The sequence below is a fragment of the Ranitomeya variabilis genome, chromosome 2 (genome assembly GCF_051348905.1).
Source record: "Ranitomeya variabilis isolate aRanVar5 chromosome 2, aRanVar5.hap1, whole genome shotgun sequence".
Taxonomy (NCBI): Eukaryota; Metazoa; Chordata; class Amphibia; order Anura; family Dendrobatidae; genus Ranitomeya; species Ranitomeya variabilis.
Genome location: NC_135233.1, coordinates 259,203,981 through 259,217,222, shown reverse-complemented (window position 1 = coordinate 259,217,222; position 13,242 = coordinate 259,203,981). Strand labels below are relative to the sequence as shown.

At 44.4% G+C, this 13,242-nt stretch overlaps 1 protein-coding gene and 1 long non-coding RNA gene across 3 annotated transcripts in view; one reads left to right on the top strand and one right to left on the bottom strand.

Annotated features, from left to right (window-relative positions):
- COL5A1 (collagen type V alpha 1 chain) overlaps positions 1-13,242 on the bottom strand; it is a 251,738-nt gene that overhangs the window by 102,675 nt on the left and 135,821 nt on the right. For both annotated transcript variants that reach the window (XM_077284776.1, XM_077284775.1), the window contains exons 13-24: positions 13,029-13,121; positions 4,707-4,763; positions 4,544-4,597; positions 3,865-3,918; positions 3,689-3,742; positions 3,559-3,612; positions 3,417-3,470; positions 3,237-3,281; positions 2,414-2,467; positions 1,863-1,907; positions 1,708-1,761; positions 136-180 (exon numbers count right to left, since the gene is read on the bottom strand). In XM_077284776.1, the coding sequence (XP_077140891.1) occupies positions 136-180; positions 1,708-1,761; positions 1,863-1,907; positions 2,414-2,467; positions 3,237-3,281; positions 3,417-3,470; positions 3,559-3,612; positions 3,689-3,742; positions 3,865-3,918; positions 4,544-4,597; positions 4,707-4,763; positions 13,029-13,121 (663 nt within the window). The remainder of the gene's footprint in view (positions 1-135; positions 181-1,707; positions 1,762-1,862; positions 1,908-2,413; positions 2,468-3,236; positions 3,282-3,416; positions 3,471-3,558; positions 3,613-3,688; positions 3,743-3,864; positions 3,919-4,543; positions 4,598-4,706; positions 4,764-13,028; positions 13,122-13,242) is intronic.
- The window catches only part of LOC143805436 (uncharacterized), a 513,942-nt gene that overhangs the window by 471,613 nt on the left and 29,087 nt on the right, over positions 1-13,242 (top strand). The gene's annotated exons all lie outside the window — the stretch shown is intronic.

Here is a 13,242-nt window from a genome sequence, read left to right as displayed (position 1 = left end):
CCCTACACATCTCCCCGTCTCCAGTACTGACATGAAAGGCAAGATATATGGACAGACGCTGCTGTATGGGAGCCTCGCTCTACAACAGATGTTATTGTGGGGAGGACACAGCAGCTGGGACATTTTACACGTTACCTTTTCTCCTGGTGGCCCAATAGCCCCCTGAGGACCCGGAAGACCCTACAGAGAAAAATAGAGACATCATATAATCAGGAAAGAAACTTCAAGGTTTATAATTTATCATCATCAGAGGAAAAAAAGGATGAGAATATCTAAAGAAATGAATCAGAAAATCATCAATCATACAGGAGTGGTACTTTTATTATATAAGCCAAAGTATAAGTATCTATCTCATATCTATCCTTGTATCTATTATCCATCTTTCTCATATCTATTATCCATCTACCTCTTGCATCTATCTTTTATCCATCTATTTCATATCTATCCATGTATTTCATATCTATCTCGTATCTGCACATTTATCTATAACATTTTATTCTACGACTGCTGAGGGACATTTGCAGCAGCTCCTGACATGACTACAGTGCCATCAATCGGTCGGACTTTCCATCAAGTTACTCATGTAAATTTGTTTGCCCCTATTAAAATTCAGAATCTACAAAAAGGTCACCAGAAGATCAACCTTCAAGATGGCGGCCCAGTGGGAATCTCACACTTGTACTTCACCATCTGGACACTTCATAAATAAAACCAGAGGTTACAGAAGGGAAATCTAGTTGGCACTCACAAGGTTATTCTGGGAGTGCGAGAAAGTCTGGAACCAAGGACATTGACTGTTCAGAGATGAAGTTACTGGGAAAGGAAATCTGCAGGAATATCTGTCACGTTATATCTACTGCAGCACGAATCCCAGAATTACAGGATTTACAGTGGACCTTGAGCCATGTTCCCACGTAGCATAGATGTTGCGGGTTTTTTAAGCAGGAAATCTACTGCATTTAACAGTTCAAACAAAGTGGATGTGATATAATGCCGTGTCCAAACCAATGTGAGTCCAAAGATGTTGCTGAGCTCTATATTTTTGTGGTGCAGTTTTTTTTACTGCTGTAAGTGCAGGATCTCAGCATTAATGCACTAAGAATCAGATTTAAAAAACTCTAAAGCAAATCTGCACCAAAATCAGAAGAAATGACAATAATCAGATTAGATGGCAATTGTGCATTCTGATGTAGACAAAAGCAGAAAAAATGGCAGGTTTTAATCATGTGGGAACATGGTATTTTTTATGGCAGGTGAGGGAGGCTTTAACGAATATTTATCTCCACCACTGTTCAAAAGTTAAGGACAAGTCTCATTGACTTATGTGGTGGATCTTAGGAATACAGTGATGGGGATAGGAGGGTGGGCCTGGAAGTGAAGCCCATAATCTGGTCTCATTTATACATCTAAAACCATCTCGCCCTTTTCTTTCCCGTCTATCCCAACCATCTGCATCCTCTTGGTCCATCACCACAGTTCTCGTGCAGTCTCCTCTTCCATGCATTCCTTTTATTATTTTTATATTTTTTAGGACAAGTGCAGCTTCAGGGCCTTTTTTGGCCTTCATCATATTCATTGACCCAAGTTGAGACCTGTGGGTGTTGTGTTAGCCTAAGTGACCAATGAACCCCACTTTTATGCTCCAGTCCCTACTTATTCCGTATACATTATTGACTACATAGCTATATCCTAGTACTTCAGCCTCACCTGTGCACCTGGGTTTCCTTGCTGACCAGGGGGTCCTGGCTCACCTTGTGGTCCCTAAAAATAAGTAAAGCAAAGTCAGCATAGAAACAAAGAGTATTCACCAAGATATGATTATATAGATGGCTGCCTTACTAATCTCATATATTAATACTCACCACACTGCCTTTGGGTCCAACTGGTCCGTCCATGCCAGAAACGCCCTGTTTTGGGGACCGGAAGAAAACATGACAAACATGGGAAAATTTCTATTACTCACAAATCAGTGGAAAAATATAATCAATTATCCCATTTGCAGTGAACAACTAGAATTGTAGAATGAACGGTCAGCATAAATAAGGGCAGGGTAAAAGGAAAGTATCAGCCTTGATATGATGGTGGGAAGACATAAGTATCGCATGTGTCACAGCATTAGAACCAATGATAATTTATCACCAGAGCTGCAACGACAGATCCGGGTTTCTGCATCTTCGCTGCTCTGAGCTTCTGCACGATGCAACTTACCAGCAATATTTTAGTAAGAGGAGAAAAATGTGCAGTAATTTGCCCAGTTCAGGCTCATTACCCATTAAGATAGTTTGTGTGGGTCTGTGGGATGACGTGAGAGAAGGATTACTGCAGATACAGCAACCACTGCCTCCCACAAAGCCTGACACCATCCTTCCCGATGTTACCACCTGCAGGATAATGAAGAAGAAGACAGACTTACGTGTGGTCCAGGGGGCCCAGGAGGTCCCTTTGGTCCAAGTAGACCACGTGGTCCCTATAAATACAAACATATGAATTAATATGATAAAGTAGATAATATAATAATCTACAATGCCTAAGATGCCTCAACAGCGTCTCTGAGTATAATGGGGCCCATGACTGCAAATTCTGCAAATCTGAATTTTTTCCAGTGGTGAACATCTTACAGGCCGGACACAAAATGAAATCCAGCATAAAAAAAAAAAATGTTGACAAAAAAAAAAAAGGTCATCTGGTCCAAGGTAAAAAGAATTGCCTCAATGACCTTGGTGGAGTTTCGCCTGAATCTCATTTTTCAGGGTCCCTGAAGGAGGCAGAAATGTAATGTGATACTATCCTGACTCTGCAGGACCAGATTCTGTTTCTGAGGTGACCTGGAAATAAAACATGCGATTTCCTCTCTCATTGTCTGCTGGGCTCAGCTGAGCGTTCATGTATAAGCTGCTGCTAGGCTTCTTTGGCAGCGGCTTATCACCTGCATGAACAAAGGATCAGACATGTTGTGACCCAGCAGCCCAATCCTTCTTTTCCCTCATATCTGCATTTAGGGTAAAGTGGGGAGAGCCTGTTACACATTGGACTGATGGCCTGTTTTCTGACTTGCATTGAAAGTGTTTGGGCCCCTTTAGTGTTACACAGTTGTTTTTCTTTGCAGCGTAAAAAGCGATATACAACTATGAAAGAAAAACTACTGCCATCATCTCCAACAACGCAGGACTCTGCAATGTGAATACTATAATATCTTACCCAGCTTAAAAAAAACCTCTCATGGATAAAACACTTACAGGTTCACCTGGCAATCCTCGAGGTCCAACCTCTCCATCATCACCCTAAAAAAACCCAACAAGACGTTTGAGTACATCATTTCAACAACTCCAGTGACAAGGCCCCGATGCTCGCCCCTAGACCTGCAGCAGGTATCGCACTGTGGACACGATATTATATTTATGGGATGATTTGCTTACCCTCTCACCGTCCTCTCCTGGCGGTCCGGGAGGCCCGTGGGGACCAGATTCACCCTAACAATAACCAATAAAATATATTAACCACCTCAAAATAATTGCCTATAACAGCTGAAAATTGTCAGATGAGTAGAACTGAACCTACACGATGACCCTTTTCACCAGGCAAACCAGCCAAACCATCGAATCCTCTGTCACCCTAAAAACAAATAAAAACGATCAGTTATTATGGGTACTTCTTACAAGGCTTAAGAAACACACGCAATACTCCATACCTTAGGTCCAGTCTGTCCAGGCATACCTCGAGCGCCATCACTTCCTGCCCGGCCCTGGAATATAGGAGAAGTAGCTGAAGTTATCTTGTAACTTACTGCACATTGTCAGAGATTATCCCCCGGTTGTAGGCGATTGCATTACAGTAATGCCTGCGATGGAAGATCTGTGCACCTACCCTTCGTCCAGGCTTTCCTGCTGGTCCAGGAGTTCCTTGAGAACCACGAGGACCCTGCAAGATAAACATGGAGAGACCCCAGGAATGCATGAAATAGCTGCAAAATAAACTGCACTATATACAACAAGGACAGTATCATGAGAATAAAATATGAAAATTCACTATGTGGCTGGCATCCCTGCTTTACTTCTCAGCCACAAGACAAGATGTTAGAGGATAGCTGCTCCCATTACATGACTTTTATGGCATAACAGGACTATCTGAGCCCTTCCAAGAATCGGAGACCCATTTCCAGCAGAGAAGTGGAGATCCACAGAAAATATGTTGAACATATCGGGCAGGTTTCATTCTTCCCATAGGCCCAAAGGGGTTTTCCATGAAGTTAACTATACTTCTAACACTTGCCTATAAATCCCCCATCTTAATTCTGCCCTCATTTGCTGTGTCCATTGTTAACAGGAGCCATGATGTGCGGCACGATTACTATGATGGCCTGTGGACTGGGTGCCGTTAGGGTGCAGACTTCATTGGGCAACAGTGACAACTTTTGTTACGATACAGGGGCTGGTTGTCACCATAAACAGATGGAATAGTCATTATGGTCTGCACAGTATACGACAGATTAATAACATGAATGAGATTCCTGCGCTCAGAGCAGTGTCTTATGTAAATATTTTACCTGTGGCCCTAGATCACCTGATTCTCCCTTCAATCCTGAGGGACCTGGAGACCCCTAGAAGAAAACAGCAGTAAAGTACCGACTTAATAGCACACTAGTCACACAACTGTACCGAATGTTCAGGGTCATCTAACTTCCATGACATGAAGCCTTCATTACTCACCAATGGACCGGGTCTTCCAGTAAGTCCCATTGGACCAGACGGGCCCCTTAACGCCAGCTGAAATCAGAAACACAAAAATTCTCGATTAAACTTTGAACGAAGAATGAGGTTTGGAGTGTGATTTACTATTTACTAAATATGCACTTTAAGAAAATGATACAAAATAGCAATATGTCTCCTTGTTATAAATCTCTGGTTTCGTAATACACCAAGAAACGCTGTAAGTGGCAGAATCTACATGGATGCAGTCACAGGACTGAGCTGACTTATGTCTCCACTTATATGATAACCCCCCAGTAGTGACCGGTGACGTTCAATTCCATTTCATATTCCTGCAGACTGTGAGCCCTCGCGGGCAGAGTCCTCCCTCTTTATGTACCTGTGTACCTTGTTTTTTGCTCATGTTTAATGTATTTGTCTATATTTGCCCCGTATTCACATGTAAAGTGCCATGGAATAAATGGCGCTATAAAAATATATAATAATAATCATAGAATGTTAGAGTTAGATGGGTCCTCCAGGGTCATCGTGTCCAACCCCCTGCTCAATGCAGGATTCACTACACCATCTCATACAGATTGTTCAAAAATTACTTGGGCACTCAAAAATACATGAAAATTATAATTTTTCTTCAAAGACCCATAGCAGACAGATACTCACAGAAAGCCAACGTTTCAGCCTATTATTGCCTTTTTCAATGTATATCTGCTGTACACTACAGAAACTTTCTCCCTCAGGACCCCAGACCCTTTCACACTCACATATACCTTGACAAAGGCCATAATAGGCCTAAACATTGGCTTTCTATGAGTATCTGTCTGCTATGGATCTTTGAATAAAATTATAACTTTTCATGCATTTTTGAGTGCATAAGTAATTTTTTAACAATTTGGATACTTATGTCTTACTTATGAGCACCCACCTACCTTACATACAGTTGAGCAAAAAACGTGTTCCCCACTTTTTCGTCTCAGACAGATGTCTGTCCAGCCTCTTTTTGAAGACTTCCATTGAAGGAGAACTCACACCTCTTGTGGCAGCCTGTTCCACTCATTGATCACCCTCATCATCAGAAAGTATTTTCTAGTATCTAATCTGTATCTTCTCCCTTTGAGCTGCTGCTTTTAAAATCCTGTATTTTAGAAGGAGCTTTGCTATTGCTTGACTGTGCACCTGACAACTGGGCAGAAATGTGACCAAGGGGGTTGTTTTAACTTCCTATCTTCAGCAGCACACCTCTGGGCTTCCTGCTTGCTGGGTGGATGGTGATCTGCTGTGTGGCATAGCCGAGTCACGTGGCATGGCTGAGCCACTGGTCCAAACTACCCGCTCTCTGATTCTGCTGGAAGAAGCCAGTCTCAGAGCAGCGCTTGCAAGCATACAATCCTTGCCCAAGATACTGGCCAACCTCAGCAATGCACAGGAAACTATAGAATTCAGAAAGGAGGGGATTTTTAACAAGAAGTAAATTGTAAAGTTGGAAATCACCCTGTTGTGAATTTGGATTCTGGGCTCCCCCGGTGGCCGCTTGTGGAATTGGACTTGTCATCCTCTTTCCTGTTTCACCTGATTCCATCAGTAGTGGGTGTCGCTATTTAAGCTCATTTCTCTGGTGGTTTCTTGCCGGTCAACAATGTTATCTGATGCCTCTCAGTGCTTGTTCCTGCTTCTAGACTACTACTAGATAAGTTGGACTTTTGTCCATGTTTTGTTTTGCCTATTTGTTCCAGTTCACAGCTGAAGTTTTGTTACTGTGTCTGGAAAGCTCTCGTTGATCAGGGATTGCTACTCTGGCGTTATGAGTTAATGCCAGAGTTTAAGGTAATCTCTGGATGGTGTTTTGTTAGTGTTTTTCTGCTGACCATGAAAGTATACTATCTGTCTTCTGCTATCTAGTAAGCGGACCTCAAATTTGCTAAGACTATTTTCCTGCTGCGTTTGTTGTTTCATCTGAACTCACCGTCATTATATGTGGGGGGCTACTGTCTTCTTTGGAATATTTCTCTAGAGGTGAGCCAGGTCTTATATTTCCCTCTGCTAGCTATTTAGGTCTTAGGCCAGAGCTGGGCATCTAGCGATAAATAGGAAATGCTACCTGGCTATTTCTAGTTGCGCGGCAGGCTTAGTTCATGGTCAGTATAGTTCCATCTTCCGAGAGCTTGTCCCTCTATAGGCTTGCTATGATCTCTGCCTGCAGAGATCATGACAGTTTGACCGGCCCATAAAGTGTTAAAGACCCAGGTTGAGAAAGGAGAGTTATAAGAAGTCTGCTGAAATTTTTTTTTTTTTTTTCCTCCAGTCTGCCTTGCTGCAGTCTTTTCTCTCTCTCTCCTCCTAATCTCTGTATGCTCTGTGTGCACCATCTGGCGGTGTCTATGGAAAAGACGCCAGAAAGTATGCAGTGTGATAGAATTCTGTCCAGGAGCGAGCGACAGAATTTTAGACGGAAGAATGGATTGTGTTTCTATTGTGGGGATTCTACTCATGTTATATCAGCATGCTCTAGGCGTACAAAGAAGCTTGATAAGTCTGTTTCCATTAGCACCATTCAGTCTAAGTTTATTTTGTCTGTAACCCTGATTTGCTCTTTGTCATCCATTGCCACGGACGCCTATGTTGACTCTGGCGCCGCTCTGAGTCTTATGGATTGGTCCTTTGCCAATCGTTGTGGTTTTGATTTAGAGCCTTTGGAGACTCTTATTCCTCTGAAGGGGATTGACTCCACCCCATTGGCTAATAATAAACCACAATACTGGACACAAGTAACCATGCGTATCAATCCGGATCACCAGGAGATTATTCGTTTCCTGGTGCTGTATAATTTACATGACGATTTGGTACTGGGATTGCCATGGTTGCAGTCTCACAACCCAGTCTTGGACTGGAGAGCAATGTCTGTGTTGAGCTGGGGATGTAAGGGTATTCATGGGGACGTACCTTTGGTTTCTATTTCGTCGTCCATTCCCTCTGAAGTCCCTGAGTTCCTCTCTGATTATCAAGACGTCTTTGACGAACCCAAGCTTGGGTCGTTACCTCCGCACCGTGAGTGCGATTGTGCCATAGATTTGATACCGGGTTGTAAATATCCAAAGGGTCGTTTGTTTAATTTGTCTGTGCCGGAACATGCTGCTATGCGGGAATATATAAAGGAGTCTTTGGAAAAGGGACATATTCGTCCATCTTCTTCTCCCTTGGGAGCTGGGTTTTTCTTTGTCTCAAAAAAAGACGGCTCTTTGAGACCATGTATTGATTATCGGCTTCTGAATAAGATCACTGTTAAGTATCAATACCCATTGCCATTGCTTACTGATTTGTTTGCTCGTATAGAGGGTGCTAAGTGGTTCTCTAAAATTGATCTTCGTGGGGCGTATAATTTGGTGCGGATCAGGCAGGGGGATGAGTGGAAGACCGCATTTAATACGCCCGAGGGCCACTTTGAGTATTTGGTCATGCCTTTTGGTCTTTCTAATGCCCCTTCAGTTTTCCAGTCTTTTATGCATGATATTTTCCGCGATTTTCTGGATAAATTTATGATAATATATCTGGATGATATTCTGATTTTTTCTGATGACTGGGACTCTCATGTCCAGCAGGTCAGGAGAGTTTTTCAGGTTCTGCGGTCTAATTCTTTATGTGTGAAGGGGTCTAAGTGCGTTTTTGGGGTCCAGAAAATTTCCTTTTTGGGGTATATTTTTTCTCCCTCTTCCATTGAGATGGATCCCGTCAAGGTGCAAGCTATTTGTGACTGGACTCAGCCCTCCTCTCTTAAGGGTCTTCAGAGATTTTTGGGCTTTGCCAACTTTTACCGCCGATTTATTGCTGGTTTTTCGGATGTCGTTAAACCACTGACTGATTTGACCAGACAAGGCGCTGATGTTGCTAATTGGTCCCCTCATGCTGTAGAGGCCTTTCAGGAGCTTAAGCGCCGTTTTGCCTCTGCCCCTGTGTTGCGTCAGCCTGATGTGAATCTGCCTTTTCAGGTTGAGGTTGACGCTTCGGAGATCGGAGCTGGGGCAGTGTTGTCGCAGAAAGGTTCCGACTGCTCCGTCATTAGGCCTTGTGCCTTCTTTTCTCGCAAATTTTCGCCCGCAGAGCGGAATTATGATGTTGGGAATCGGGAGCTTTTGGCCATGAAGTGGGCGTTTGAGGAGTGGCGCCATTGGCTCGAGGGGGCTAGACATCAGGTGGTGGTATTGACTGACCACAAAAATTTGATTTATCTTGAGACTGCCAGACGCCTGAATCCTAGACAGGCGCGCTGGTCTTTATTTTTTTCTCGCTTTAATTTTGTGGTGTCATACCTACCGGGTTCTAAGAATGTTAAGGCAGATGCCCTTTCTAGGAGTTTTGACCCGGACTCTCCTGGTAATTCTGAACCCACAGGTATCCTTAGGGAGGGAGTAATTTTGTCGGCCGTTTCTCCTGATCTGCGGCGGTCCTTGCAAGAGTTTCAGGCGGATAGACCGGATCGTTGTCCGCCTGATAGACTGTTTGTTCCGGATGATTGGACCAGCAGAGTCATCTCTGAGGTACATTCTTCTGCATTGGCAGGTCATCCCGGAATTTTTGGTACCAGGGATTTGGTAGCAAGATCCTTCTGGTGGCCTTCTCTGTCACGAGATGTGCGAGTCTTTGTGCAGTCATGTGACGTTTGTGCTCGGGCCAAGTCTTGTAGTTCTCGGGCTAGCGGACTGCTGTTGCCCTTGCCTATTCCTAAGAGGCCTTGGACACACATCTCGATGGATTTTATTTCGGATCTGCCTGTTTCCCAGAAGATGTCTGTCATCTGGGTGGTCTGTGACCGTTTCTCTAAAATGGTCCATTTGGTTCCTCTGCCCAAGTTGCCTTCTTCTTCTGAGTTGGTTCCTCTGTTTTTTCAGAATGTTGTCCGATTGCACGGTATTCCTGAGAATATTGTTTCTGACAGAGGTACCCAATTTGTGTCTAGATTTTGGCGGGCATTCTGTGCTAGGATGGGCATAGATTTGTCTTTTTCGTCTGCTTTTCACCCTCAGACTAATGGCCAGACCGAGCGGACTAATCAGACCCTTGAGACATATCTGAGGTGTTTTGTCTCTGCTGACCAGGATGATTGGGTTGCTTTTTTGCCATTGGCAGAGTTCGCCCTCAATAATCGGGCCAGTTCTTCCACCTTGGTGTCCCCGTTTTTCTGTAATTCGGGGTTTCACCCTCGATTTTCCTCCGGTCAGGTGGAATCCTCGGATTGTCCTGGAGTGGATGCGGTGGTAGAGAGATTGCATCACATTTGGGGGCAGGTTATGGACAATTTGAAGTTGTCCCAGGAGAAGACTCAGCGTTTTGCCAACCGTCATCGTCGTGTTGGTTCTCGGCTTTGTGTTGGAGATTTAGTGTGGTTGTCTTCTCGTTTTGTCCCTATGAGGGTCTCTTCTCCTAAGTTTAAACCTCGGTTCATCGGCCCTTATAGAATATTGGAGATTCTTAATCCTGTTTCTTTCCGTTTGGACCTCCCTGCGTCCTTTTCCATTCATAACGTTTTTCATCGGTCGTTATTGCGCAGGTATGAGGTACCTGTTGTACCTTCAGTTGAGCCTCCTGCTCCGGTGTTGGTTGAGGGTGAGTTGGAGTACGTTGTGGAGAAAATTTTGGACTCTCGTGTTTCCAGACGGAAACTCCAGTATCTGGTCAACTGGAAGGGTTACGGCCAGGAGGATAATTCTTGGGTCAATGCATCTGATGTTCATGCTTCTGATCTTGTTCGTGCCTTCCATAGGGCTCATCCTGGTCGCCCTGGTGGATCTGGTGAGGGTTCGGTGCCCCCTCCTTGAGGGGGGGGTACTGTTGTGAATTTGGATTCTGGGCTCCCCCGGTGGCCGCTTGTGGAATTGGACTTGTCATCCTCTTTCCTGTTTCACCTGATTCCATCAGTAGTGGGTGTCGCTATTTAAGCTCATTTCTCTGGTGGTTTCTTGCCGGTCAACAATGTTATCTGATGCCTCTCAGTGCTTGTTCCTGCTTCTAGACTACTACTAGATAAGTTGGACTTTTGTCCATGTTTTGTTTTGCCTATTTGTTCCAGTTCACAGCTGAAGTTTTGTTACTGTGTCTGGAAAGCTCTCGTTGATCAGGGATTGCTACTCTGGCGTTATGAGTTAATGCCAGAGTTTAAGGTAATCTCTGGATGGTGTTTTGTTAGTGTTTTTCTGCTGACCATGAAAGTATACTATCTGTCTTCTGCTATCTAGTAAGCGGACCTCAAATTTGCTAAGACTATTTTCCTGCTGCGTTTGTTGTTTCATCTGAACTCACCGTCATTATATGTGGGGGGCTACTGTCTTCTTTGGAATATTTCTCTAGAGGTGAGCCAGGTCTTATATTTCCCTCTGCTAGCTATTTAGGTCTTAGGCCAGAGCTGGGCATCTAGCGATAAATAGGAAATGCTACCTGGCTATTTCTAGTTGCGCGGCAGGCTTAGTTCATGGTCAGTATAGTTCCATCTTCCGAGAGCTTGTCCCTCTATAGGCTTGCTATGATCTCTGCCTGCAGAGATCATGACATCACCCCTTTATAAATGTGATCTGCTCTTCATGGACTCAGCTAAAACAACAACCTATCTACACAAGCAGAGCTGATTGTAAAGTATGGGGGAGCACAACAACCTATCTACACAAGCAGAGCTGCATTGTAAAGTATGGGGGGGCACACCAACTTATCTACACAAGCAGAGCTGCATTGTAAAGTATGGGGGGGCACACCAACTTATCTACACAAGCAGAGCTGATTGTAAAGTATGGGGGGGGGGGCACAGCAACCTATCTACACAAGCAGATCTGCATTGTAAAGTATGGAGGGGCACAACAACCTATCTACACAAGCAGAGCTGCATTGTAAAGTATGGGGGGGGGGCACAACAACCTATCTACACAAGCAGATCTGCATTGTAAAGTATGGAGGGGCACAACAACCTAACTACACAAGCAGAGCTGATTGTAAAGTATGGAGGAGCACAACAACCTATCTACACAAGCAGAGCAGCATTGTAAAGTATGGAGAGCACAACTACCTATCTACACAAGCAGAGCTGCATTGTAAAGTATGGAGGGGGGCACAACAACCTATCTACACAAGCAGAGCTGCATTGTAAAGTATGGGGGGGGGGCACAACAGCCTATCTACATAAGCAAAGCTGATTGTAAAGTATGGGGGGGGGGCAACAACCTATCTACATAAGCAGAGCTGCATTGTAAAGTATGGGGGGGCAACAACCTATCTACACAAGCAGAGCTGCATTGTAATGTATGGAGTATCACAGCAACCTATCTACAGGGTGGGACATTTATATGGATACACCTGGGTGGGCCATTTATAAAGTTGGATCCAAAACGTCCGACTTCAAAATGGCCACCATGGTCACCACCCATCTTGAAAAGTTTTCCCCCTCCTATATACTAATGTGCTACAAACAGGAAGTTGATATCACCAACCATTCCCATTTTATTTAGGTGTATCCATATTCATGGCCCACCCAGGTCTATCCATATAAATGGCCCACCCTGTACACAAGCAGAGCTGCACTGTATGGGGGAGCACAACAACCCATCTATACAAGCATAGCTGCATTGTAAAGTATGGGGGATTTTGCTGCAGATTTTAATGTGAATGCACTATGGATTTCACCCCTGCTACACTAAAATAGGTAAAAGCCACTGTGAAAATTCGCAACAGGAACGGACACCCTTAAGAAGTTTAAAACCCTCTGAGGTCTTTACCTGTGAGCATTCACATGAAGAATAAACTAAAATTTCATCTTAGGCTATTTTCACACTAGCGTTGGTACGGGGCCGTTGCGCTGCGTCGGCCCGACGCATACTGTGCAAAAAATGCCCGACGTGGGCAGCGGAAGCAGTCTTAGGACACTTCCGCTGCCCCATTGCAAGGTCCGGGGAGGAAGGGGCGGAGTTTCGGCCGCGCATGCGCGGTTGAAAATGACGATCTCGACGCACAAAAAAAGTTACATGTAAGTTTTTGTGGCGGCGGTGTGCCAAAACACGGCGCAACCGTCGCACGACGGTTGCGACGTGTGGCACTGTGGCGCAATGCGTCGCTAATAAAAGTCTATGGAGAAAAAACACATCCTGCGGGCAACTTTGCAGGATGCGTTTTTTATCCACAACGACGCATTGCGACGTGCAGTGCACGACGCTAGTGTGAAAGTAGCCTAATGTGGAGGAAAACCAATGGTGGTTACAAGGCAGCACGGCTCGTCATATATGACCATAATTACTCACTAGACAGGTTACACATTACACACGGGTGTCAGCAATAACAAAGCTGTATGCTTACTCTAGCTTGTTGTAGCATGGCTTGAGCCTGGGCTTCTTGTTGAGAAAGTTGGGGTCCTTTGGAGGAACCATCTCCTCCCCCTGAGAATCGGAACTAAAAAAAACAATGAAGAAAAAAAATATAGAACAGAACATGAAAAGCTGATGGGGATAAGACACAATCAGATATAGGGGTCTATAGCATACATACGTAATGTAAGGGATGAATATATGAT